At 44.5% G+C, this 27,351-nt stretch overlaps 1 protein-coding gene and 1 long non-coding RNA gene across 8 annotated transcripts in view; one reads left to right on the top strand and one right to left on the bottom strand.

The window, feature by feature from the left end:
* Nucleotides 1-5,941, bottom strand: part of TRIL (TLR4 interactor with leucine rich repeats) — an 85,828-nt gene extending 79,887 nt beyond the window's left edge. Inside the window, exon 1 of the mRNA XM_007193503.3 lies at nt 3,203-5,941. Coding sequence (XP_007193565.2) covers nt 3,203-5,635 — 2,433 coding nt within the window. The 5' untranslated portion in view covers nt 5,636-5,941. The remainder of the gene's footprint in view (nt 1-3,202) is intronic.
* The window catches only part of LOC103011907 (uncharacterized), a 58,236-nt gene continuing 34,433 nt past the window's right edge, over nt 3,549-27,351 (top strand). For 6 of the 7 annotated variants that reach the window (XR_009008883.1, XR_009008884.1, XR_009008882.1 and 3 more), the window contains exons 1-3: nt 3,549-3,667; nt 19,722-19,854; nt 24,457-24,567. This is a non-coding gene — a long non-coding RNA (uncharacterized LOC103011907). Of the gene's footprint in view, nt 3,668-5,362; nt 5,448-19,721; nt 19,855-24,456; nt 24,568-27,351 lie in introns of those variants that run through there. The other variant, XR_009008880.1, reaches the window with a different exon arrangement.

Below are 27,351 nucleotides of genomic sequence, written 5' to 3'. Positions count from 1 at the left end.
CCACTTCTTTAAAATCATTCTGAACTTTAGTGATGTTATAATTCTCTGAGATGATGAAGATATGAGGCTGGGTAGAAATCTGTCTTCATCCCGGGTCATGGTCTGGAATTTTGAATACATTTCTGGCGTGAGAATGCTTCATTATCACTTATCCCCAACTCTCAGAGGCAAAGGGGGGAGTGCTTAAGTACAAATACCAGGTAATCCAGTGTCTATTGTAATAGTTTCTTAATATACAGTAGCTGCCCCTGTTACTGTACTTCTGGTGAAAACCAGGTGTTTGGCAAATCAGTGAAGGTGGTCTGATCACATGCTAATTATTACCTGGCAGCATCACAAAATGATCTGCCCTCATGAAAGCAATCATCTTACTGGCTGAGCCGAGGACCCCAACACATTCCAGACTGTGTCAATGGCTCTTTAACTGAACACTCCTACCTCTTACAAAGTTTATTCTTTTTTTCTTTAGGAATTTTATTTTTCATGTACTTCGTAATGGCAAAGATGGCCTCCAGTTCAAGGTAATTCCTTCTCATTGACCATGAGAGTCAAAGGGCTTGACTTCTAATTCAGTGTCCTTTAAACAGCTGAATCCTGCTGAGACCCATCATTTTGCTGTCACTGGTGTTTTAACAGCATTTTCACACCACAGCTGACCACCTGCTTTTAGAGTCATCTCATTGTTTCTCTGGCTAGAAAGTCACACAGCATTTCTTAAAAATTAAGTCCACACTCTACTGTGGAAATGGAAATTAAAAGACAATGAAAGAGGAAAGACTCCCAGCTTATGTTTCATTTCCATTGATGAAAACTGCTGTAGAAAAATGCAGTGTACCATTACGAAAGGGTATAAAATATTTGGAAACTCCAACAAGAAAACATCTCCGTTAGTAAGTGGGTTTATTGACATAACTGAACATAACAATGTATAACATTTATTCATTTCCCACTGAAAGACTTTCCAGTGAAAGTGTTTTTACATGGATTTAGGCATTAAGCATTTTCAGTGATTTTTGCAGTTGAAAGGGTAGGTGGTGGGAAGAACCAGAGGTCTTTTTCAGACTTTCAATGGGACTCACTTTATTACACTACTGTGTAAAAGCAAGAGCTAAGAAATGCAATTGCTCTCTGAATGAAAAAGCTAGGAGCACAAAAGGTGCAAGATAACCAAAAGGTTGCAAATAAGAGCAAACAACTACACTTCTCCCGAGTACCAATACGCTTGGAATCTGAAGCAAGCCCTGGCAGCAAACTAAGAATAACAGTCTATTTCCTGTGGTTTATTAAGTTTGGACCCCACGGATAAGACTGCCAGAAAAACAGCTGTACTTTAAGTGGTCTGGACATTTACTCATCTGAACATAAACAAAGATCAGCTCATTTAAATCCCTGTGTCCCTACTCAGCTGTTGGGACAACGGCAGGCCTGGCTCAATGGACGCCAAACATAAAAGGAGTGGAATGGGGTTGAAGGATCCCTGGACTATGATAGATTCCCTGAGTCTTCAGGACCCTCGGGGGCTTAAGGCCCTAAACAGAAGATTCACTGTTAGCCTTAGCACCTTTGCAGTGGCCTCCCCGGCACCCCACTGCCAATGAATCTATAAGCACGGTGAATACAACCATCCTGTACATCTTCCAAGGGACTGCGTTTTTAGACCACACACAAAATTATTAATGTAAACCAAAGCACTACATTTAGTGATAAACATCTACTTCATAAATATCAGGGAATGAAAGTATCCCAAATAGCTGAAAACAACTGAACAAATAAAGGAGCCTAACCCTAAGTTTAAAACAAAAACCTTTAAAAGAAATACTGCAATTATTAACTAAAAGATAAGATTTAATAACATGGAAAAAAACACTGGGTAATGGAGGGATTCATTTGCAAAATATATAATTATTTCACAGTGAGGTTTAAGTACTCATAATCTTCTGGTTTTAGTAGAAACACACAACCACCGATGTACATTTTTTTCACATTTTCCCCCTCTACTCTTTCATATAAAGACAATAACATGATCAAACATTATACTATCAATTGCAAGTCACCTTTTGCTCACTTCCTATTAGGAAATTACCTTGATCACTTAACTGTGCAGCTCAAGAGAAGTAGGGCACAGTCGACTTAATGTCACTGATAAAAACGTGAGAAGTACCACATCACATTTATTCCAATCTGGACAGGTTGTCAGAGATGTGGTAAGTGAACTAGAACACCGGCATTCCCTATGGGGTCATCGGTTATGTACACGTTACATTCTTCTATCGAGCGTGGCATTGACATTTCCTTTTCCACATATAGGTTTAAAAAAATAAAATTAAAAAGCCACAGGAGCAACCCTGACAGAGAAGTCTTGCATGCAGCCTTCTCCTGAGAAACTATGTAATCTTAGTTAACCCCAAGGTCAGCAAAAGTTTTTGTGGTGTTAATGTTAAAAGGGAAATAGTTGAACTGCCCGGCTCAACTAAAATAGTCCTTGAGTTTATTGGTCAGTTTGTTAAATGTTAGAGCTCTTCACATTGTTGAAAAAAAAAAAATAGCGTCTCTAATTATTTAAACATTAAGTTTTCCTGAATGTTCTATCAACCAACAAAGAGTTCCTCCGCGAGTGTGTTAAACTTTACCACCTGTTTACAACATCACCCTTCTTGGCAGAGACCACCAGGCCAGTGGAGTCAGTTGCCAAGCCTCCTTTGTAATGGTAATAAGTTCTTTTTTCCTTAAATAGAAACAAAACTCCTCAGTTTGACACTGAACAAACAAAAAAAGCATGCATCCAAATCTGTTTCTGGTGACGTAGGGAGCAAGGTGCACCCCTTTCTATCCCAAAGGGGACCAGCCTACAGCATTACAATGCTAAAAAAAAAAAAAAAAAAAAATCCATTCTCATAGCTGCACCAATGTCTGCACGTTAAGAAGGCCTCCCACCTCTGGACCCCACCATCCATTTGTCCCCTACTCTTGGTCTTGACCACCAATACCATCCATTTACTTCACGAGTGAGCACTGGGATTGGGAGGTGGTGCAGAATTAGCCATCTGTCCCCTTTGGCCTCTCTGGCAAGCGCACAAAAGGGGGAAAAGAGAAGGTCGGATAAAATAAGATCTTCCCCTGAGGTGGGCTGCGGGAGCCCGCGGAGAGGTGGCTCCTCAAGGCCAGTGAGATGGTCTCCACACCCCTGGAGGCCCGGATCTACCTAGTCGGCAAATCGCTGCAGGAGATGGTCTTCCCGCCTCAGGCTGCCGCCCGCGCCGCCGCCCCCACTGTCCATGAAGCGGTCGCACGGGAACTCGATGAGGTCAGCCTCGCTGAGCGCGCACACGGTGGTGCGCGGCCGGTGCGACTGGAAGCCAGAGAAGTCGGCGGACACGCCGGTGCCCATGGAGCGCAGGGGCCGTCGGGTAGAGTACATGTGGCGAACGTGCACGGGGGCCCCGCCCTTCCGCCTGGCACGCAGCTTCCTACGCAGCCAGCGTGACGCCCAGGCCGCCAAGGCCAGGAGTACCAGCAGTGCGTTGACGGCCAGCAGGGCCAAGGTCAGCAGTTGGTAGTCGACGCTGCTCCGGCTCCCAGGCTCCGGCAGGGTGACCAGCCCCGCGCAGTGGTCCCGGGGAGCCACCGGGCAGACCTGGCCGCCTAGCACGCCCTCCACGCACACCAGGTAGGGGGTGTCTCCCCGCAGCTCGCGAAGCGTGGCCGAGTCGCTGCGCTCAGGCAGGTAGACGAAGCGGTGGAATTTAGGCTGCTGGCCAAAGCGGTCGAAGAGTAGGCGGAAGCGCGCGCCGCCCAGCGGCCGGGGACTGCGGTGCTCGCGCACCGCCCAGCGCACCGCGGCGCTGTTGGCGCCCACTGCTTCCACGGTCAGGTTGCACAGGATGAACTTGTTGAAGTCACACGGGTCGGATACCAGCGGCGGCAGGCCGACCCCGCCGTCGGACTGGGCGGTGCTCTCCTGCTGCTGCGCAGCCAGGTGCTGCTTCGCCGCGCGCTGCCAGGGGTCGCCGGCTGGCGCAGAGCCCAGCGTGGCCGTCGGGGTGGGCTCCGTGTGGGTAGGATCCGACGGAGTCGGACGTCCCCGCTCAGGCTTCTCGAGGAGGTCCAGTGGGTGTGGCGCCGGGCCCGCGGCAGCAGCGGCGTTGGAGCTCGGCTGCTGGAGGCCCGGGCCCCGCCGGCTCAGCCTTAGGGCGCTGCGGTTACTCAAAAGCTCCCTGGCGGCCCCATCCCAGGCCACCCCTGGCAGAAATCGACCCCGTTGCTGTGGCTGTGGCTGCGGCGGCGGCTCCTCCGCGAGGGCACCTGCAGGGGGCGCCACCTCCTTCCCCGGGGCTGTGGGTAGGGCATGCGGCTTACTCTCGGCAGTCGGGGAAACCGAGGGTGAGGGATCTGTGCAAGACCCGTTCTGCAGTTGCTGGTCATCCAGGTAATCCAGGTACTTGCCCCGCAGGGCCGGAGGGTGGCGACACTGCACGAAGACGGTGAGGAGCCGGCCCTGCGAGTGCCAGTCACCCATCCAGCGCTTTAGGTCCCTCAGCCGGCAGTCGCAGGTCCAGCCGTTGCCGTCTAGATCCAACCGATAGAGGGCTGGGCTGGAGGCGAAGATGTCCCCGGAGAGGGCACTGAGCGCATTGTCGCGCAAGCTGAGCTCGCGCAGCCGGCCCAGGTGGCCAAAGATAGTGGGGTGCAGAGCGGACAGCTCATTGCCGCTCAGGTCCAGCGCCTCCAGGCTGTGCAGAGGCTCCAGCAGCGCCACGGGCAGCTGGCTCAGCCGATTGCCCTCCAGGCGCAGCTCGCGCAAGGCCTCCAACCCCCAGAAAGCCTCGGGCGCGAGGTGCGTGAGCTGGTTGCCCCTGAGCGAGAGTAGGCCAAGGCGCGGCAGGTGCTGGAAGACGCGCGGCCCGAGGTGCTGCAGGCTGTTGGCCGAGAGGATGAGGGTGGAGAGGGAGCGCAGCGGTGCGAAGGTGGCCGCGTGGCGTAGGGAGGGCTGCAGCTCGTTGGCAGAGAGGTTGAGGAAGCGCAGCTTCCCCAGATGGGCGAAGGCGTTCTTGCCCAGAAAACGGATCCGGTTGGACTCCAGATGTAGGTAGAGCAAGTTACCCAAGGGGGCAAAGACGGCGTCCGGCAGCACCCCCAGGGCGTTCCCGTCCAGCCGCAGCTTGACCAGACTCTCCAGTCCTTCGAAGGAGCCGCGGCTGAGGCGGCTGATCTCGTTCCCGTTGGCGTAGAGGATGCGCAGCTTGCGCAGCGGCGCCAGCGTGCCCGGGGCGAGCGCCTGCAGGAGGTTGTTGCCCAGGTAGAGCTCCTCCAGCCGCGAGAGCTTCTCGAAGGTCTTGGGGTGCAGAGAACGGATCTGGTTGTACTGCAGGTCCAGCCGTCTGAGCTGCCCCAGGCGGTGGAAGTCGAAGGCCGTGATGTTGGTTATGAAGTTGCCGCCGAGGCTGTAGGTGAGCACGTCCTGCGGGCTCGGCAGCGAGCTGGTCTTAGGCACGGCGCGGAGCCCCCTGTTGGTGCACAGGAGGTGCTGGGGGTGCTGGCAGTCGCAGCGCTCCGGACACACCGGCTGGGCCCGCGGCGGGAGCGCAAGGCAGCCGCACACCACGAGCAGGAAGCGCAAGGCGCGGGCAGCCTCCATCGCCGCCCGCCCTGCGTTCTGCGGCCGGATCGTCCTCTTGGCCCGCCGGCTCTGTGTCTCCTCTGCATTCCCCTTGGCCTGGCCAGAGTCGCTAAATGGCCTCTTTCGGACTTCGCAGCGCCGTCCAGCCCCTCCTCCGCCCTTTGTCCGGTGGCTGGCCCGGGTCTCTGCAGGCGGGCTTTGCCTGGCCAAGTCAGGAGGCGCAGGGCGCTCCGCGAGCTCCGGGTGCTACTTGTTGCATTTTTGCAGAACTTTCTCCGGGTGCGCGTCGCGGGCGGGGGGGCGTGGAGGGAGGGAGCAAGACCTGAGCTTTTTGTTTGCAGCTTGAGTCCGGAGAGCTGGATTCCCTGGCACGGATTCTCCCCGCCAGCGGATTCCCCAGCTGCAGGCGGGAGCCCTTCCAAGAGCTCCTCCGGGCGCGGCTTGGCTGCTGCGCCGGGGCGGCTCGGCCCCCGAAGCCCGCGCCTTCTCGCTCCCAGTCCGGGACCGGTAGCGCGGCCTGGGTGGAACAGCCCCGGGAGGAGCCGGGGGTGTGCAAGGCTGCGTCCGGAAGGGACCCAAGCCTGCGAGTGGCGAGCAAACCGGGCGGAAATTCGTTCTTCCCACACTCTGCCCCCCGGGGATACAGGCGGGGGGGGGGCGGGGGGAAGGAGATGGCGGAGGGAGGACAGACCCCGGTAGGGGGAGGAGGAAACGCTAAGTGGCTCCGCGTCTGGTCAACCGGAGCCCGGGACGCCAAGTGAGAAAAGTAGGGATTAAAAACAGCTGTACGAGTCGGACACGCCGGGCTGGGGGCGGGGGTGGATTACCGGGCGAGCAAACGGGATTTGCAGACAGAAACCTTTTTATTTTAGACGAGCACACCAGTCGCTTCGAAGCAGTGGGAGCGCGACTCGTTTTATTCGTTTTTAAGACAGTTGCTCTTCCTGGTGGCCCCCTGCAAGAAGTTGGGGCAGCACGGAACCTGCCAGCGTTCTACGGGAAGTTTCGGGCAGCACAAGGCTGGCTGCCAGGAGCTGTCGGTGGGCTACTGTCAGAAGAGGCTAGGTCAAGCCATTCTGGCTGTTGCGTGCTTGGGTTTTTTTTTTTTTTTTTTTTTTTTAAAGGATTTTCTTTTTTATTTATTTATTTATTTATTTATTATTTTTGTCTGTATTGGGTCTTCGGTTCGTGCGAGGGCTTTCTCCAGTTGCGGCAAGCGGGGGCCACTCTTCATCGCGGTGCGGGGACCGCTCTTCATCGCGGTGCGCGGGCCTTTCTCTATCGCGGCCCCTCCCGTCGCGGGGCACAGGCTCCAGACGCGCAGGCTCAGCAATTGTGGCTCACGGGCCCAGCTGCTCCGTGGCATGTGGGATCTTCCCAGACCAGGGCTCGAACCCGTGTCCCCTGCATTAGCAGGCAGATTCTCAACCACTGCGCCACCAGGGAAGCCCCCGTGCTTGGCTTTTTGACATCGTTGTACTGGTGGCCAATAGCCGAGGAGAGGCCCCGCCCCTTCTTAGGGATCTAAACTGAGTAGTTGCTTGGCCCTGCTGTAGGCAAGAGCATGGAGAAAGCTCAGAACTGGTTCTGCCACCGTGAAAGTGTCAGATTTAGGTGATTTAGTCCCATTAATCCTCCTCCAGTCTTAGAGCCCTTGGGGCAGGCTCTGCACGTGTGTGTGTGTATGTGTGTGTGTATATATATATATATATATATATATATATATATATATATATAGTAACCTTCACAGACCCTCTGGTAACTGCTACCTGCTGGGCCCTCCCCCTTTATGCCTGGGCTTGCGGTGATCTTCAGAAATTTGGCCCACAATTTTTCAGACCTGGTTTAGTTGGGGGAGTCTTCACACTTATTATCAGTAGGGAGTGGAACATTTATTAATGGCTCCATTCAGGGCAGCCCCAGCTGAGAAGGAGAATGGGCAAGAAAGAGCTGTTAATTACTGTTTGTTCCTGCAAGCCATTCCCTACCCTCATCCCAGGATGTTCAGAAAACGTAATTTTAAGGACCTACTGTGTGGAAAATTAAAGGAGAGAGACATATCCTCACTTCAAGAGGCTGACAATCTAGTGGGGAGGGCAAGACAGGAAAGGTCAAATAACAATGTAAGGCTGTAGTAAGAGAAAGCTGCTGAGATGCAAATGATTTTGAATAATTCCAATGTTCAATGGTGATTAATTGGCTCCTTTAGCGATTCATATAGGCAAGTGAATTTAAAGAAAAGTGAGACCATTGGCAGCATAGTCAGTGAACACTTATGGATGAGCAGGGACCTTGGGTCCAGGGAGATGGGGCTGGAGAATGGAAGGTAGGTAGGCAGTGAAATGTCCATTCAGGGCACAGTGAGCAGAGCAAGTTTGCTTGTGATTTGTTTTGAGATTTCTAATAAAGGATGAACTTGGGGAACCAAGTATCTTTCTGAACAAGATGAAAGATGAAGTTGCCCAGGCAGTTTGGTAGTTTGGGTTTTAGTTCTCCTTGTGAGAAACGTCTGAAATCGTTTAGTTCTTGACTCCAGTCCTCCTTATGAAGGTCTGGCTGCCCTAGAGGGTGAGGCCCAAGCTTGTACCGTGTAGCACAATTTCTGATCTGGGCCCCAGAAGCTGCGAGGAGGACCTCAGTCCTTGGTGGCAACAGAGGTCATTCGATTGTTCAGAGGAAAGAATACTAAGAAGCTGCTGGCTTTCAAATTGAGCCACTAGATCTACCTGGGATGCAGCTGTAGCAGCATCTGCTTTTGAGGCCCCAGCCTTGGGACGCACAAACGGCCTTCTGAGCGGGAAGGAGGTCGGAAACTGAGAGGTGTGATGTGGAAGAGGAAGAAGCAGAAATCAGACCCTCCTCCTTTGCATAAGCTTCCTCTTTTCCTGACTCTTCCAAGAAAACTTTCAGAGTAAACGAGGCCAGGAGGGGCATTCCCTCAGAGGTCACTACAGTTTGGACTAATCGCTTACTCCACTGAGGGTGTTGTTCCTTTGTAGATGCCTCTAAGTAAGATTAACAAAGTTATCAGACCCCTGCGGTTGTTCAGTATTTTTTAATGTCTTGGGTATTATTGTCCAGTGCCTAATATTTCTACCAGTAGTCCTGGATTGCAGGTAAAAATAACATCTTCCATGGTTTCATGTCAAAAGGCAATTGGTTTTCCATGACGTTCCGTTTTCTTGAAGTAACACATCTGCCCCATGTAGTTAACCTTGCTTAAAATAGATAATAGTATGCCAGATTTCAAATAAGTAGAAGCAGTTTCTGATAGGTGTCGCTAGCACCCTTAATCTAGTTTCAGTAAGGGTAAAATTTTGAGATCTGCAGGTAAAGTATGTGTGTGTATGTGTGCGTATACGTTCTTTCTGAAAAAGCGTGATTGCCATCTTTTAAAGAAATGCTTCCCTTTTTAAAGGCATATAACCTGAGGTCCACTTTACAAATGAATGACATTAAAAAACTTCAGAGTACACATATGTGATATCCATATGTGCCCCCAATGGTCTCCATGTCTGTGGTGCTATGTGTTCAGGTGTTTGATTTATTCTCAGACCATGTCTCTCTTCAGGAGTTAAAATTTTGCTTGAATTTGGTAGTCTTAGAGCCCCTGGTAGTGAAGAGCTATAAAAGTAACTCCGTATTGCTGCTGGTGATCAGGCAAGAAGCATTTAGTGAGAATTTAGCATGTGCCGAATCCCAGGATGAGCTGTGGGAAGGCAGTGCTGATAAGACACAGGGCCCGACCTCAGGGTGCAACAACTTAGCGGGGAGACTGATGGGCGGGGAGCAATTGCAGTGCCGTGGGAGCCCTGAGGAGGTGCACCTGGCTGGACTGAGAGCTTGAGGAAGGCTTCCAGAGGAGGGGAGTGCTGAGTACTACCTATGTGATGGGGAGCAGGGCAGGAAGAGGGGAAGCCTGGGGACAGGTGCAAGAGAGTGACTGAGAAACCTCCAAATCTTCTGTCTGAATCTTTGTTGGTGAGATTCTTTTGACATCTGTGTTTTTTAATAGTGTCACACAACCTGTTCATACAATGACTTCCAAATAAATAGTCCCTTATTCCCCTTTAAGGCTTTCAGCAGGGAGTTGACATAATCACATCTGCACTGCAACGTCAAGAGGTATCTCTGCCTAAATAAAGTAGGTGCCACACAAAGAAAATGTTATCTCTCTAGTTCCTGCCGTCTCTAGCCTTGAAATCTCTGACAGAGATTTGTGTGGGACATGTTTTGACAGAACATCCAGACCAAGGTATTCACTTATGTAACATACGTGCAGGCATTATATAGATACTATATATACAGTACACTCTTGGACCAGGGCAACCTAGGTCCCTACCCTGGACCCTGCACTTTAGAGGGCCGTGTTCCAGTCCTCCTTTGGTTGGCCCTCACCATAAGAGCAGGATTTTGATTTCAGGCTTCCAAAGATACGTAACCACCCACTGCCCACATCCCCACTCCTGCTCAGGATTCCTGGGACCCTGGAATTCCTTACTTAATTGCCTAAGTCTGTGCAGGCCTTTTTCCCATCTCTCCTCCTGGAGACCAGTCATGTCACAAGTGTATACCCCTAGGGCCAAGAGAAGGCTAAAGGGTAGCTGTCAAAAGAATCTGGAGGTGTGTGTTGGGATATCAACTCTAATGCCTGGGAGACCTCCAGGAGACTCCTGGTAACGCAGAACCCAGAGCTAAGAGGAGGAATCATGGACCAGTGCTCTAACCCCAGGCTTCTCAAACATTGGAGACGTCTGTCCATATGTAGCATTTTAGGAGAAGAAAGTACATGTACTTGGATTAAAGAACAAGAAGAAAAATTACAGGAGTTTGAAGGAAAGCATTTTTTAAAACGTAAATTCTACTTTATTATAACGTAGCCTATACCTAATTTTCTATAAAAAGCAATAATTTTTAGTAAGAGTAAGGACAGAGTTGTCTCCATTTAAATGCCTATCTCTTAAGTATGTAATGTCTTTGTTTATGGATGGATCCCAGCTTGATCAGGTTCCAGGAGAGTCAAGTATTGATTATGCTTAAATGTATAATTTGCATAATCACAAGTAGAGAAATCCAGGAAGGAAAGCTGTTTGTAAGAGAAACAAGAGCTTTGTCATTTCACTTTTGGAAAGTTTGCCCTTTAAATCTCAAGCACTCTGGGGGTAGTTTCAGAGGTCAGAAGCACAAGCAACTCTGGGCTGGTTCCATGACACATATATGTGGCGTAAGGGTTTTCAGCTATTCTTGCCCAGGCATGGAATCTTGGGCTTGCCAGGGATGTACACACTTTCTTCCCAAGCAACCTGTGGTTCCCTTGATCTTCAGCTACAGAGGCAGGAAGGATTCCAGGCCATGTCTTCAGCAGCCCCTGGAGCTGGCATGAGTTGGTCCAGGCTCCCCTGGTGCAGGACAGGTTAGGCGAGAAGAGCTCAGGCCTAGCTCCCCGCTGCAGGGAGAGGTAGGCCTGCCACTCCCTGCTGGAGCGGCAGACTTAACTTACTCAGCGCAGCCTGCAGAGACGGCAGCTGTTTCCTCATCCGTAGTGAGCCAACCCCAGACAGGCAAGTGTGGCCCCTGACACAGATGAAGTAGGAAACCAAGAGTCCCAGTGGTTCCTTGGCATGCTATCAAATGACCCCCAAAACTCTCTTTATCTGAATTGAGCCTCATCTTAGCCCCAGTCTGAGAGGCAAGTTTCTTTGCCTTGGGGATTAGCAATGTGAATGAGAGAATCACGGGTTTACAGTATATCTGCTGATTCTCCATTTTTGCCCTTAAGGAAATATAGGAATGCAGATTCCTGGATAGGTATTAGCCTTATTAAATCAGAATCTCAGTGGGCAAGGCCCCAGCACCTGCATTTATAAGCCACCAGATGATTTTTATGCACATTTAAGTTTGAGAAAATTAATAGACACTATTTCCAGAACACCTGTTCATGATTGGCTGATCATATTCTAGTAACAACAGTAGTAATGCTGGCACTGATGTAGTGCTGAGTGCCAGGCAGTAGTCTAAACACTCTACATAAAGTAACTCATTCATTTCCACACCTACCTAGGGAGGTAGGAACTACTGTTATCCCCATTTTACAGAAGAAGAAACCGAAGAGCTTATTAAAAACACAGGATCCTAGGCCCAGCCACAGAGAATCTGATTCAGAACCTCCAGAACAGGACCTTTATTTAGCACATTCCCAGGTATCATCTTAGGTATTGTGACTGAACGAGAATTCTTACGGGCTTATTCAAACATTTCAATGTCTCCTTTTCTAGGAGCCTAGGGGTTGACAGAGTAGACAAGGTCCGTGCCTTCTGGGAGCTAAGCATAGCCGGGGAGTTAAATGCATATAAGAATCCGGGAGCATGGTCCCATCATACACAGGATGAGCACCATTCGCTATGCTCACAGCAATTACCTTTTGGGAAGAAAATAATAAAGAGCTAAAACCTTTGTAGAAAGCATCAGTCCACATAATACTGTATGTGTCTAAGGCCATTTACAAGGTGACTGCTTCCAACAGTTCAAGGAAATTACGTCTGGGAAAAAAAGAGTCCAAGGATTTTATGTCCAAGGAACAGCCTTATCCATCAGTTCAGAGATGCCTGATTATTTGAAACCGACGTGTACAAATAGATTGTGTATCTACAGGAACTACAGTGAACCGTGGGCAGTCTGGCAAAAGCTAAAAAAGGAGAGATGGCTGGTGGCTGAGCGTAACGTAGGAAATAAGGCAAATCCACGTACTGTTTACGGTTACAGTGTACAGTGTTTCTGTGCACCTGAAATTTTATAGCAGTAATATAATGATGTTCTCCCTTAGAATAGAATTGAGTCAGTCGCCTAAGGAAATGCTTTAGGTATAAAAGTGTCCCTTATTCCTAAATACTGAAATATTTGTCATCTCCAGGGACCAGACCTGTAGTTGAGTATGATGGTACAGCTTTTCAGTACTTTTTCATTTGGATTTCTTCATACTACAGTAATAACATTTATTTAACCACTTTATATCCCCACCCAGATGGAAGGACATCAGCCTTGTTTTAGTTCATTTTTGTAGTACTCAGCAACTATTGTTGAACTGTCAAAGGGTTTTCATAAAAAGCTAGAAGAAAATTCTTGAAATGTTAACAGTTGTTATCTTTACATGGTGATAAGATGAGTAATTGTTTACACCCTATGCTTTGGCATTTTCTAAATGCTATACAATTACTATGGATTTCTTTGAAATGAATAAAAAATTTTAAAACAAGTGCTTTCATATTTAATATCTGATTTCACCTCAACACGTCTCATAAGGCAATTAGGTGAGGAATATTCATATCCCCAGTTTGGAGGCAAGGATGCTAAGAATTAAAGGAATTAGCTAACTTCTGGAATGATCCACCGCTGTAATGATAAGAGTTCAGACCACAATCTAAACTGTTGACTTATGACCCCAGGATTTTATAGTTAGACCTCACTGGGCTCCCTGTTGATACAAGCCTATGTTTACAACTAATGAGGCCAGTTCAGGGTGATAGTCAAAATATTTAGCAACTGGTCCAATAAAAGCACCAGCCAACCAGGTTTACCAACCAGGTTTGGTGCTGCCTGGTCAGGAGAGACAGAGGCCGGGCCAGTGCCCACCAGCTGAGAGTGCACTCACCTGCACTTGACTAAACTTTCTGAATGGTGCTTTAGGTGTCTCTTTTTTCTCTTAATAACTGCATTATTTAAAACAATTTATGTAAGGCTTGGGCACAATAATCAGTAACCATGAGAAACAACCCACAAAGTTTTCCTGGGTCCACGTTTCTTCCAAACTGCAAACTTGCCTGAGGCCTGGTGCGTTGCAGTCACTCAAACTTAACTGCAGGATGTTGGTGAGAGGGCACAGATGATCCACTTTGACAAAATACGAGTTTTGTTTTCAATATTTTAATTCAGAAATTGTCTCCCATTGTCTTTGGTGGACTGACAGATACATTTGAAGGGAATTTCATAAAAAAATACTATTTTTCTCACAACTTGATCTGAATTGTTATAATTAATGGCTTAACAACATTTGTAGGGAAGACACCTCTTTTGAAGAGTATCAATTTCAAGGATTAGCAACTCATCCTGCAAATATTCAGTGATTTCTTATCAAAATCTGGAATATACAAGTGGCAAGTACTCCCCACCCAAAAAACCTCCCCCAGAACTGTAGATGTCTCCTTATTCTAATATCACTGTATGGGGCCAAAATAGTGGAGGCAGTTTCATACCCATGTGGTAATTGAGCACGAAAACCATGACTCTGTTCTGGCAAGAAACACTGTCAATCTCAGTAATGGAAATAATCTTGGACAGTGAAATAATTGACTATATACAGTGTAAAATACCCTCAAACTATTTGCAGATTTCATCAAAAGACCAAATGTTTTTTACTTAAGACCAGGAACATGGCAGGAAAGGAAATTAGAGGAAGGAAGCATCCGTCCCTTTTTCAGTCTCTGTAATTTCTATAAAGATTTGCACTTTGATTATGCTTAGTAGCACCATATGCTGGAGTGGGACTCAAGATCAAAGGTCTCAGCCGCAGCACTGGAGCCTGGCTGTGGGCAGGATCAAACATTTCTGTTGGTAGAACGCTAATGTATCTGTAAGGACACCTCTCCAGCTTCTACGCATCCCTATTTAATTTCCAAAATGTAATTGATGTACCTCAAACTTGAATGCTTTTTTATTGTCTGCTGTGATACATTGTAGGTTGAAAAAAAAGTGGTTGTTACCATTTAAAGATATTTAGAACTAAAGAATTTTCAAAAGCTTAATGTTAATTGTCAAGATTTATAGTGTATATGACTTTAAAAATTGGGGAGAGTGAGGGATGGCTGAACACTGCTTTGCTTTGGTTGATGAGAGAACAGATTTTTTTTTTCATTCTACTTTTCTCTGCAATCAAAATTTTCTGCGATGAACATTTTTTTAAAATAAATTTATTCATTATTTATTGGCTGCATTGGGTCTTCATTGCTGCGCATGGGCTTTCTCTAGTTGCAGCGAGCAGGGGCTACTCTTCGTTGCGGTGCACGGGCTTCTCATTGTGGTGGCTTCTCTTGTTGTGGAGCACAGGCTCTAGGCGCACGGGCTTCAGTAGTTGTGGCTCTCGGGCTCACAGCAAAGGCTCAGTAGTTGTGGCGCACGGGCTTAGTTGCTGCGTGGTACATGGGATCTTCCTGGACCAGGGCTCGAACCCATGCTCCCTGCATTGGCAGGTGGATTCTTAACCACTGTGCCACCAGGGGAGTCCCTGAACATTTATTTATTTATTTATTTATTTAATATTTATTTATTTATTTATTTATGGCTGTGTTGGGTCTTCGTTTCCGTGCGAGGGCTTTCTCTAGTTGTGGCAAGCGGGGGCCACTCTTCATCGCGGTGCGCGGGCCTCTCACTATCGTGGCCTCTCTTGTTGCGGAGCACAGGCTCCAGATGCGCAGGCTCAGTAATTGTGGCTCACGGGCCTAGTTGCTCCGTGGCATGTGGGATCCTCCCAGACCAGGGCTCGAACCCGTGTCCCCCGCATTGGCAGGCGGATTCTCAACCACTGCGCCACCAGGGAAGCCCCTGAACATTTATTTTTGCAGTTAAAAATCTTTGGTAAAAACGTACATGATACCATATTCACTCTTGCTTTCTCCATTGCCCTGCCATGTCTTCCTTCCCTTGTTACAAATTGTTTTTCTTATAAACCTTTTTAAAAAATCAGTCTTAATAATGTCAATCATCTTGGATACAGTCAAACAATTTACTGTATGCAGTGTAAAAACCCCAAAAGCATTTGCAGTTGTCATCAAAAAGCCAAACATTTGTCATAAACTGCCCATGTGATATGTATGGGGTGGTCAGAAGATGGAGTCCACTTGCTGGGTCTCTGACCTTGAACCGTGTCACAGTCTCTCTGATCAGTGGTTCATTTTCTCATGTATAAAAAGGGACAGATAATACTTGCCCAATATATGAGTTTTGGGAAATATATGTGAAAGCTCTTACAAACTATAAGTGTTAGGAAAATAGGATTGTTGCTAACCTTTCAACTTCCTGTGTGCCTTCTCACTGAGAATCTGAGGTCCTCCAGGGCAAGACCAAGTCTTATGCACAGCTTTTTGTCATCCTCTGTAACACGCAACGATATCTTTCTTAAATTGTAGGTCTTTAATAAATGTTAGGCTGAGCAGAAAGGCAAAGAGGAGGAAGGCATATTCTCAGGTGACTGTTTTTTCTCCCTTTCCTTGTAGGTTCTGTTTCCATCTTTTCATTGTTCCTTTGCTCTACTCCAGGCTGCTCAGGCCCAGGGCACAAAGTCTTCAGCACACAGATTCTCTCCAGAGAGCTCTACAAACAGGCCTAGATTCTGAGCCAGCTCTGTGATCATTTAGTTCACCAAGTGAATCATTTGGCGGCTCTGGGCATTGTGCTCTATGAAATGACTATAATACATCGTTGTTTGCCCGGAGGGTTCTTATCACCAGTAACGGCCCTTGTGAAGTTAAAAATTATAAGGGCAAAAAGGAGGAGCTTCTGTGGTCAGGATGGGTCATATACCAGGTCTTGGTCTTGGAGAGTCACAGTGTACAAGAGCATGTTCAAGGCTTGGGAAAAAAATCCTGCAGAAAACAAAAGAAAAAAGAAATGGGAGGTGGCAGGTAGGACCATGAATCTAGTCTGAGACACACTGAATTAAAATGATCACTAAGATCCCTTCCAGCTTTAAACATTAAAGAATCTATTGCATTTCTTCCGTGGAACATTATTCAATATCACTAGAGTTTGTTAATGATAAAGTTCTTCAAATGTGGTGTTTTATTTGTGCTTGACTGATCTCAACAACTCACAGTATCCGATTGGTTTAATATCAATTCACAATGAGCAGGATGATATATACTGAAGTTGTCTCCAGTCTCTCATCCTCCTGGAAAACTTGTTTTCTTTGCCCCCAAGTTGTCAAACTAGCAAATTATTAGACTTCTCTTTCTAACAGGTTACGGGTGTTAGAATCCCATAGTGGTAAGTGCCATTCGTCATATTGATGATTCTGGGCTAAGTAATTGTTGATGTTTCAAAATTATTATTTAGCCACTGTACTGGCACTGGTGGAGTGTTTCCTGGGAACCTAGCCATTTGGGGAAAACTCCCAATAGTGAAACCCTCAGGGTAATTACTCTAGTCTCCTGTGGGTGTAAGAACCCTATTGATAATCAGTGCATGACTCTCATGATTTTTAGAGGTGATAGATTATAAGTACCAGCTTAACTAATCCAGAGTGATTTTCCATCCGAGACAGGTGGCTACAAACACCTGCCAGAAAAATAAACAAAAATGACTAGCATTTACAGAGTGTTTGTCATGTGCCAGGCACGGTTCTAAGCCCTCCACAGGTTTTAAATCATTTAATCCTTCAGTAACACCATGCGGAAAGTACAGTTATTAGCTTCATTTTATAGATAATGCAATGGAAGCAAGAAGAGGTTAAATAACTGGCACAAGGTCACACAGCTAGTAAGTGACAGAGCTGAGACTTGAACTCACATTTTATGAAAATTGTCATTCACACTTTTCACATGAATCTTTGATCACAGTGTCCTTGTCATCACTAGAGTCATTTTTCAGATACATAGCATTTTCCAGAATGTCATCTGCCATTTCATACACGTTGTTTGAACTATAGGATTTTTTAATATGATTCTGTCAGTGGAAATTTTCCAAGCCACCAATACTTATTCACATATAATTAGGTCACATGTTTTCTTTATTCCTACTATAGGTATATAGCTATGATCTCCAAAATACTACCACTTAATGATATTGTTTCCTCCCCCGTCACTATACTTATATTTCAATGAAGAATAGCCTTTTGTTATTACAGAAGCAGCATATATGCATTGTAGAAAACCAGAAAATACAGAGAGCAACAATAAGAAGATAAATATCATGTTCCCACTGTGGTAGGCTGGATAATGGCCCTTCAAAGATATCTATGTCCTGATCCCCAGAACTTGTGAACATGTTAAGTTACATGGCAAAGGGGAAGTAAGGTTGCAGGTGGAATTAAGGTTGCTAATCAGTTGACCTTGAGATGGGAGAGTATCCTGGATTATCTTCATGGAACCCGATTATCACAAAGGTCCTAAAAAGTGGAAGAGGGATGCAGAAGAGAAGTTCAGGGCGATTCAATACGAGAAGGACTTGACCTGCTGTTGCTGGCTTTGAAGATGAAGGAAGGACCATGAGCCAGGGAATGTGGGCAGCCTCTAGAACCTGGAAAAAGCAAGGAAATGGATTCTCCCCTAGAGCCTCCAGAAAGGAATGCAGCCCTGCCAACACGAGACCATGTTGGACTTCTAACTTACAGAAGAAGTTTAATCCACCAAATTTTTGGTAATTTGTGTGCAACAATAGAAAACTAATACACCCACCAACCAGAAACTGTTAAGTGTTAATATTTTATTATATATATTTCTAGATCTTTTTATACACACATATGTATTTTTTAAACGAAAACAAGATCATGATGAGTTTGTTTTCCTTTAATAATAATCTTTCTCTTTCCCTGTCAATAAATTTTCATAGCATCTAATACTGCAATCATATTGAAATTACCCTAATTGTTCCCCAGCTATTCCCCCAAAGCTGGTTTGTCCAAATCAGGATTTAGGTCTGGGCCATGCATTTTTAATGGTTTTATGTCCCTTAGGTATTTTTAATCTAAAACAGTCAGTTTTTTCATCTACTAATTTTCCTTGTCAATGTTTGTCTGATTGCTTCCTCATGTGGTCACTTAGCTTGCTCCTCTGTCCCCTGTATTTCCTATAAATTGGAAGTTACATCAAAGAGCTTGGTCAATTCACGTTAATAAAATTTTGTCTAGGATACATTTTGGGTGCTGTTGTGTGTTTCATATGGCACTCCATCAGGAGGTACATGCCATCTGGTTTCCACCATTAGATCCTGAAACTCAGACTGTCCTCTGGTTATGGGATGGCAGCCCGAGCTTGCTGCTCTAGAGGGATGTTATTCCCCTGTAACCAGAAAGTATTCTGTGTGGATTTACTTTAATACCATACAGATGTGCAGTTTCCCCTCAACTATGCACCTACTGGCCAGCTCCATCTGACAGCCCTTGCCTGAATTACTGTTCATTAGAAATCACAAAATGGTGATTTTTCTAATGTTATCATTTTTTTCTATATTAATTAGCTGCCATTTCTTAGTGAAGAGACTCTTTCCCTAATCAACTAGATCTGTTTGGTTACCCTGACAAACATTTTGGACTGGGGAAGCATTTTGGACTGCTTCTTCCTTTAGTCATCAATTCTCAAAGGGAGGAATTTAACAACAACCTCAATGATGACAACTAATTTGTTTCTGCCTTTCTCTTTTCGAGTATCATTATGAGCTCACAGACTTTCACAAAATCAGGGTATTTCTTTCTATAATTGTTCTGTGTGATCATGTTACCAATTTGATATATGTTTAGGTTTTTCAATTCTAGGATTTTTTTTAGTTGTAATTTTTTAACAGGTAATGCATTTATATAATTCAATATCAAAATTATATGGAAAAATATTCACAAAGAATTCTTATTTCTACCCCTGCTCCCTTCTCTCCTACATAACAATATTTTATTAGTTTCTTATTTATATGTCCAGTGTAGTGGGTTTTTTTTGCATATATAAGTGTGTGTGTGTGTGTGTGTGTGTGTGTGTGTGTGTGTGGTGTAGATATATAGCCTTACTTTAATCCCTCTCCAATTCGTATATATACCCCTTGCCTTTTTCTTCCACTTAATGGTATATTTTGGAGATCTCTCTATTTCAGTACACAGAAGCCTTTCTCATTCTCTTTAGAACTTCTTAGAACTCCATTGTGTGATGTCCTGCAGTTTACTCAACCAGTTGCCTGTTATTGAACCCTTGCATTCTTTCTAACCTTATATTATTGCAAAAAAATGCTTCAGTGAATAAACGTGTACATTTATTATCTTGTACTTGAGCAGATATAAAGGTAAATAGATTCCTAGACTTTGCATTGCTGGGTCAAAGGGTTATTATATCAGTAATTCTCTTTGTGTTTCTAGATTATCCTGCAAGGACTCAATACTTTTAACTACTATGCTAAATTGCTTCTTGAAGGTCTTGGTGTCATCACACAGATGAGTGCATTAAAAAAAAAATGGAGCCTTAAAATAAAAAAATATTAACAACTCTAAGGTGAGACCATGTAGCAACTATCTATAGAACTCTTGTACAATGCTGGGCGGAGCATAAAATGATACAATCATTCTAGGGGACTGTTTGGCAAATTCTTTATTAAGTTAAACATGCATCTATCCCATAGCCAAGAAATATCGCCTCTAGGTATTTACCCAAGAGAAATGAAAACACGTTTCTGAAAAAGAATTTAAGAAGAATATTCAGAATAGCCTTATTATTATTATTTTTTTTAAATCATCACCTTTTTTGACCAGGGTTATTTATTTATTTATTTATGGCTGTGTTGGGTCTTCGTTCCTGTGCGAGGGCTTTCTCTAGTTGCGGCAAGCGGGGGCCACTCTTCATCGCGGTGCGCGGGCCTCTCGCTATCGCGGCCTCACTTGTTGCAGAGCACAGGCTCCAGACGCACAGGCTCAGTAATTGTGGCTCACGGGCCTAGCTGCTCCGCGGCATGTGGGATCTTCCCAGACCAGGGCTCGAACCCGTGTCCCCTGCATTGGCAGGCAGATTCTCAACCACTGCGCCACCAGGGAAGCCCCCAGCCTTATTTCTAATAACCCTAAACTGGAAACAACTCAAATGTCCATTAACAGTAAATGGATAAACAAATTGTGGTATATCTGTAGAATGTCACTCAACCATAAAAAGGAAGGACATGTATTGATACATTAGTAATGTGGATAAATCCCAAAATAATTATGCTGAGTAAAAGAAGCCAGACCAAAAAAGTACCGTGGGTTCCATTTATATGAAGTCCTAAAACAGATAATGCTAATTTATGGTGATTGAAATCAGAATGGTGGTGGCCTCTGTGAGTGTTGGGAATTGGCTAGATAGGATCAAGATACTAGGGAACTTTCTGGGGTGATGGCAGTGTTCTATATTTTGATTAAGGTTGATTACGTGAGTGTATTCAATGATCAACAGTCAACTGAATGCTTAATATCTTTGTAGTCATTTCATTGTATCATGTAAATTATGCCTTCAATTTTTAAAAATTTGGTCCTCAGCAAGACTCTTTAAGAAGTGACATATCCTTCTTCCCTCATCACCCCAACCCTGTCTCCTCTCTTGTTCTGAATCTCTTAATACTCTTTACCTCTGTGACCCAGTCTTAACATTTGACTAGCTTTTACTTTTATAGGCCCAAGTCTTTTTTTTTTTTTTTTTTAAATTTTATTTATTTACTTATTTACTTTTGGCTGTGTTGGGTCTTCGTTTCTGTGCGAGGGCTTTCTCTAGTTGCGGCGAGCGGGGGCCACTCTTCATCGCGGTGCGCGGACCTCTCACTATCGCGGCCTCTCCTGTTGCGGAGCACAGGCTCCAGACGCACAGGCTCAGCAGTTGTGGCTCACGGGCCTAGTTGCTCCGCGGCACGTGGGATCTTCCCAGACCAGGGCGCGAACCCGTGTCCCCTGCATTGGCAGGTGGATTCTCAACCACTGCGCCACCAGGGAAGCCCCTAGGCCCAAGTCTTAACTTCCCGAGTAGGTTGTAAGTATCCTAAAACAGAGTTAGGATCATGCCACCTCAATACCCTTTACAACAATGGTTGTTAACCTAGGCTGCATATTATTAGAATCACCTGGTGTCTTAGCTCAGCCTGCCATAACAAAATACCAGGGGCTGTGTGGCATAAACAACAGAGATTTATTTTCTCACAGTTCTGGAGGCTGGAAGTTCAAGATCAGAATGCCAGCATAGTCAGGTTCTGGTGTGGCCTCTCTTCCTGGCTTTCAGATGACTGCCTTCTCACTGTGTCTCACATGGCAGAGAGGGAGAGCAAGCTCTCTGGTGTCTCCTCTTATAAGGACACTAATGCCACCATGAAGGCCCCACCTCATCACTTCATCCAAACCCAATTACCTCCCAAAGGCCCCATCTCCCCATCTACACTTCATTCCAATGTGAAATGTACTATCACATTGGGGGTTACAGCTTCAACATATGAATTTGAGGGGCCACATTCAGTGCATAGCACTTGGGAACATTAAAAAAAAATTAGCAGTGCTTGAATCTCATGCCCAGAGATCCTGATTCTCTTGATCTGAAGTGGGACCTGGCCATCTGTATTTCTTTTAGATTCCCCCATAACATGCAGCTAGGGTTGAGGACTACTCTGTACCTTCCTGTTCAAGGTGAGGACCAACAACATCAGCTTGTTAGAAATGCAGAATCTCTGGTCCCATCCCAGGCTGGTGAACCCAAATTTGTGTGGTAACAAAATCCCCAGCTGATTCCTTCGCACCATAAAATTTGAAAAATGCTGGTTTACGGCATCTTGCATAGACTCTCATGTTAGTATAAGAATGCTTCATCAGTCAATTCCTGTTTAAATCCAAATAGATGAACATTTTGTCAGCAAACCAAATTTCAGCTTTTTTTCATCTTGGAAGCCTGACAGGGTGCAGATCTTGCCTACAAATAATTGCAACTTAGTGTGAAGCTTTTATATATTGCCTGTATATCACTGTCTATTAACAAAAAAGCAGCAAATAGACCTAATGTTAAAAACAAAATCCCAATGTTTTTGAAAATATTTATACTACCATCCCAGCAATTCTATCACAATGAATGATTACTTCCTTAGCTTCAGGTGAGCTTTAAAATTGACAATGAAACAGAATAAGGTACTTGTACTCTAACTGAAAGAGAAGTGGCATTTAGCACAGAGTCTGAATACTGTGTAACTATTAAATAATTCAGTAAACCAGGGAAAGAAAAAACATGCAAGCTTAAACAAACAGCAGAGAATTCCTAATGCTTAAAATATCCTTAAGGTTGGGAAATGAGAAGATTATTATATATGATGCTATTATGTGGCATAGAGTGCTAGGTTTCAAAAGATTTGATTACAATAATTATGCTTAATACTAAAAATATAGAAAGGAATGCAGTCTTACCTGATGTTTCAGAAGGCACTTCAAGGTCTTGTCATCCATCAAGATCATCAATGTGGTCTTCAATATGAATGTGGCTCATGAAAGTACTGAATAAGAAATTCCAGGCTGACACACTAAAAATGATGAATTTCCACTTTCCCTTTTCAGAAGTATCTAATGGATAGTTCTTTATTTTTAAGAACTATTAATATGAGAACCTTTGTGTTTAGAATATCCTCTGAATTCAGTACAAGTGTGTTTTTAAACTCCAGCCTCAAGGATAATTTCTGCTACTGCCGATTGGTCTCCTTCTCATTTTCCTTTCTGTTCCTAATTGATAACTTCCTCATTATTAATGATATAATTACATGGTTTGCTAAATTATATCAAAATAACTTTCTGGTTTAGTTCATAGCACCCTTATGTTCTATCCAATAAACTAAAAAGAAAAAGAAAAAATGCTAATCTATGTTAAGTACACATACATGTATACACACCTACAAATTCACCTTTATTTATTTATTTATTTAAAACCTTACATATTTTTTATTTTTATTTTTGGCAGTGCCGCGGCTTGCGGAACCTTAGTTCCCTGACTAGGAATTGAACCTGTGCCCCCTGCAGTGGAAGTGCGGAGTCTTAACCACTGGACCGCCAGGGAAGTCCCACAAACTCACCTTTCAAAGAAGGGAGCCTCAATAATGTTTTGTATTTAAATTCCATTTCCCAGTGCTTACAGTTGACATTCATCTAATTAGTGATCTGATTCAACCCAAAACGTTTTTATGGGATGCCTATTGTGTGCCCAACAGAAATACACTTTGAAACTAAAAATCCTTTTTTCTTAATTGAATTATAGTTGACTTAAAATATTATATTTGAAACTAAAAATCTTTTATATTGGGTAAACATAATGAGAATTTATATCCCAGTATTGCAAATATTGAGTAAAGACCTTGCTGGTTCAGTAAAAATCAATTTAAAAGGATTTTTTCCCCCATTCCTTCCAAAACAACCTAGAAGATAATGGCATTTCTCCCTTAAACATTATATAAGAAAATCTCCTTTACATTAATAAAGTAATACACAGACAGAATTTTTTAATTTACCTTTTTCCTTTTAGCAAAGATTTTTTTCTATTTTTATTAAATTTTAATGAAAAATAATAAATACACTTCTTAAAAACAATTGAAGGGGCTTCCCTGGTGGCGCAGTGGTTGAGATTCTGCCTGCCAATGCAGAGGACACGGGTTCGAGCCCTGGTCTGGGAAGATCCCACATGCCGCGGAGCAACTAGGCCCGTGAGCCACAACTGCTGAGCCTGTGCGTCTGGAGCCTGTGCTCCGCAACAAGAGAGGCTGCAATACTGAGAGGCCTGTGCACCGCGATGAAGAGTGGCCCCCGCTTGCCGCAACTAGAGAAAGCCCTTGCACAGAAACGAAGACCCAACACAGCAAAAAGAAAGAAAGAAAGAAAGAAACTTGGTGAAAATGCCACCCCAAAATTATTAAAAAAAAAAAAAAAAAGATTCATTAAAAAAAAAAAAATCCCTTTTTAAAAAAAAAACAAAAAAACAATTGAAACATTAGAAAAGGATATCCAGTGGGAAGTAGGTCCACATCTCTCAAAAGTGTTCCATGCACATACAAACATATGTTTTATATCAATTTATAACTCTATCTTTGCATATCATCTTATTCTCTGCTTTTTTTCACAGGTACCATGTACTCTTCTGTACCTTGATATTTTTCACTTAAGTAATTTTGGAGGTTTTTCCAGAACAGTACATGTAGATCAAGCTCATTTTCAATGCTGCATGGTATTCCAGGTATGGATTTAACCATCCACTATCCATATACATTTAAGTTTTTTTCTAGGCTTTTGATATTATATACAGTGTTTAATAAATAATGTGAAAATGTGTCCTTGCACCTAGATGCTCATATCTGCAGAATAGAATCTTGAAAATAAAACTGCTGTGTCCAAGAATATGTGCATCTATAATTTTGATACATAATGCCATATTTCCCTTCAAAACGCTTGACCCAATATGCAGTATCTCCAGAAGGGTTTGAGGGTGCCTGTTTGCCTGTATGGGTGCCCATACATCATTTTAGCAATTCATTCCTCACTCTCTTATATCATCAGTGTCTCCCGCTCTACTGGATCATTCCAGTCGGAATACGAACATGCTGTTGTTTCTTGCATCTTAAAAGAAAAAAAACATTTATTGACCCCGCTTGCCCAGTCCATTACTGCCCAATTTGTCTGCTTCCCTTTTGTGGCAAAACTACTAGAAAAATGATGTCTACACTTACTGTCTCTAATCCTTCTCTGTCTTCTTGAATCTTCTCCAGTTAGGAATTTCAGCCTCACCACTTTACCAAAACTGCTTCCGGCAAGTTGCCAATGACCACTGCTTCAGTAGTGGTGAATTCTTAGTCTTCATCCTGCTCTGCTTGTGAGCAGCCTTTGAGAGGGTTGATCCATCCATTTTTCTTGGACCATTTCTCTTGGCTTCAGTGATGCCACACTCTCCTCCAACCATACAAGCTGCTCCTTCTCACTTTCCTTTGTTGGTTTCTTCCCATCTCCATGACGTCTTTTCTTTTTCTTTTTTTTAATAAGTTTATTTATTTATTTATGGCTGCATTGGGTCTTCGTTGCTGCATGCAGGCTTTCTCTAGTTGTGGCGAGCGGGGGCTACTCTTCGTTGCGGTGTGCAGACTTCTCATTGTGGTGGCTTCTCTTGTTGCAGAGCACGGGCTCTAGGCGCATGGGCTCAGTAGTTGTGGTGCATGGGCTTAGTTGCTCCACGGCATGTGGGATCTTCCTGGACCAGGGATTGAACCCGTGTCCCCTGCACTGGCAGGCGGATTCTTAACCACTGGGCCACCAGGGAAGTCCCTCCATGACGTCTTGATGTTGGAGTGCCCCAGGTCCCAGTCTTTGGACCTCATCCCTGCCTGTGCCTCTCCTTTGGCAATCCAGTCTACCTACATGGCATTAAATACCTTGTCTGTCTCAAGGACCCCAAATTGTCTGGTTGATCCCTGGCCTGGATCTCTCTCCTAAATACAAACTTGTGTGTTGAACTACCTACTTGATATCTCTACTTGCATATCAGAGGGATCTCAAATTAGACATGTCTAAAGTGTGGTATTTCCCTAAAACGTCTTTCTTCCACACTCTATCCCATTTCAGGTTATAGTCATTCCATCCTTCCAGTAACTCAGACAAAAAAACTCAGAAGCATTCTTGTTTTTTTTTTTAATTTATTTTATTTTATTTTATTAATTAATTAATTTTTTTAACATCTTTATTGGAGTATAATTGCTTTACAATGGTGTGTTCAGAAGCATTCTTGACCTCACGCTTTTGTTCACACTTCACATCCAACCCACTAGGAAACTTTGTTGGCTCTACCTTCAGAATATATCCAGATTCTGTCCACAACTTGGCACTTCCACCTGCAACACCCCGGTCCAGGCAGCTGTCATCTCTTACCTGGATTATTTCAGTAACTTCCCGCTTCCATTCTCGCCCCCCACCATCTGTTCTCCATAGCACAACACAGCAACCAGAGTGATCTTGTTATTACCTATCAAATCACATCACCCCCTGCTCAAAACATTTCCATGGCTCACAGAGTTTAAAGGCAGAATGTGACTCTCCCCCCACCCCCTGAGAACATTCCTCTCTCATCTCATCTCCTATTACTCTGCTCCTCTCTCTCTCTGCTCTAGTCCCATTGGCCTTTTTGCTATTCTTCTGGTGCCAATGCAGGCATAAGCTAAGGGATCTAAGGGAAGAAAAGAACAGAATCCAGAAATGGACTTATCTGTATATTTAAATGCTTTATTTAAAATGCTTGTTTTAGCATTTACTGAAAAGGGGGGAAATGATATACTTTCCAAGAAATGGTTTTGGGACATTCAGGAATGAAATGCAGGCAGATCTAAAGTCTGAGCCTCCTGAGGGATACTCTGTGAAATTGCATTTCATTTCACCCAATCTCCTAGTTAACACTCAGAAACACGGGGGTTGTTTTGCACCCCATGAGTATGTAGGCACGTTAGCAGAGTCTCAGGAACAAACAGATGTGAGGCAGGGCCAGGAGGGAATAAAAGCCCACGAGTGTACTTCTAGGTTACAGTGGAACCCTCAGTGCTCAAGACAGTACCATCCACAGCTGCCTATCTCCTTTGCGGACCTGGGAAGCTGTGGCTGTGTCTGGGAGCACGCCGTCTTATCTCTTACCTTCTCTATGGAGATATAACCATCTCTATGTGTTTCCACATCATTTGCCATCATAACTGGTACATTGAACAAGCAGGTCTTAGAAGGTTCAATTGCAAAGCAACATTATTTGTATTTCCAGGTATCTTCTATAATCCACTCCATGGGATATTTCTTTACCATCACCTAGATGAAAATTCAGGCAGACCCCTGAGTTCTCTGATGACTCTTCAATAATACAAATGGATCTCCAGTCAGTCACTTTAAATCGCAAAAGCCCACTCATTTTAGTAATTAAATTCCATGTAATAATTAAAACCTTGCTTTGCAGATAAACCTCATCCTCTAAGCCTGCAGTAGGGGTGGGGTTGTG

Source organism: Balaenoptera acutorostrata, chromosome 7 (assembly GCF_949987535.1).
Source record: "Balaenoptera acutorostrata chromosome 7, mBalAcu1.1, whole genome shotgun sequence".
In the NCBI taxonomy this organism is placed as follows: Eukaryota; Metazoa; Chordata; class Mammalia; order Artiodactyla; family Balaenopteridae; genus Balaenoptera; species Balaenoptera acutorostrata.
This window is presented reverse-complemented; position numbering and strand designations above follow the sequence as displayed.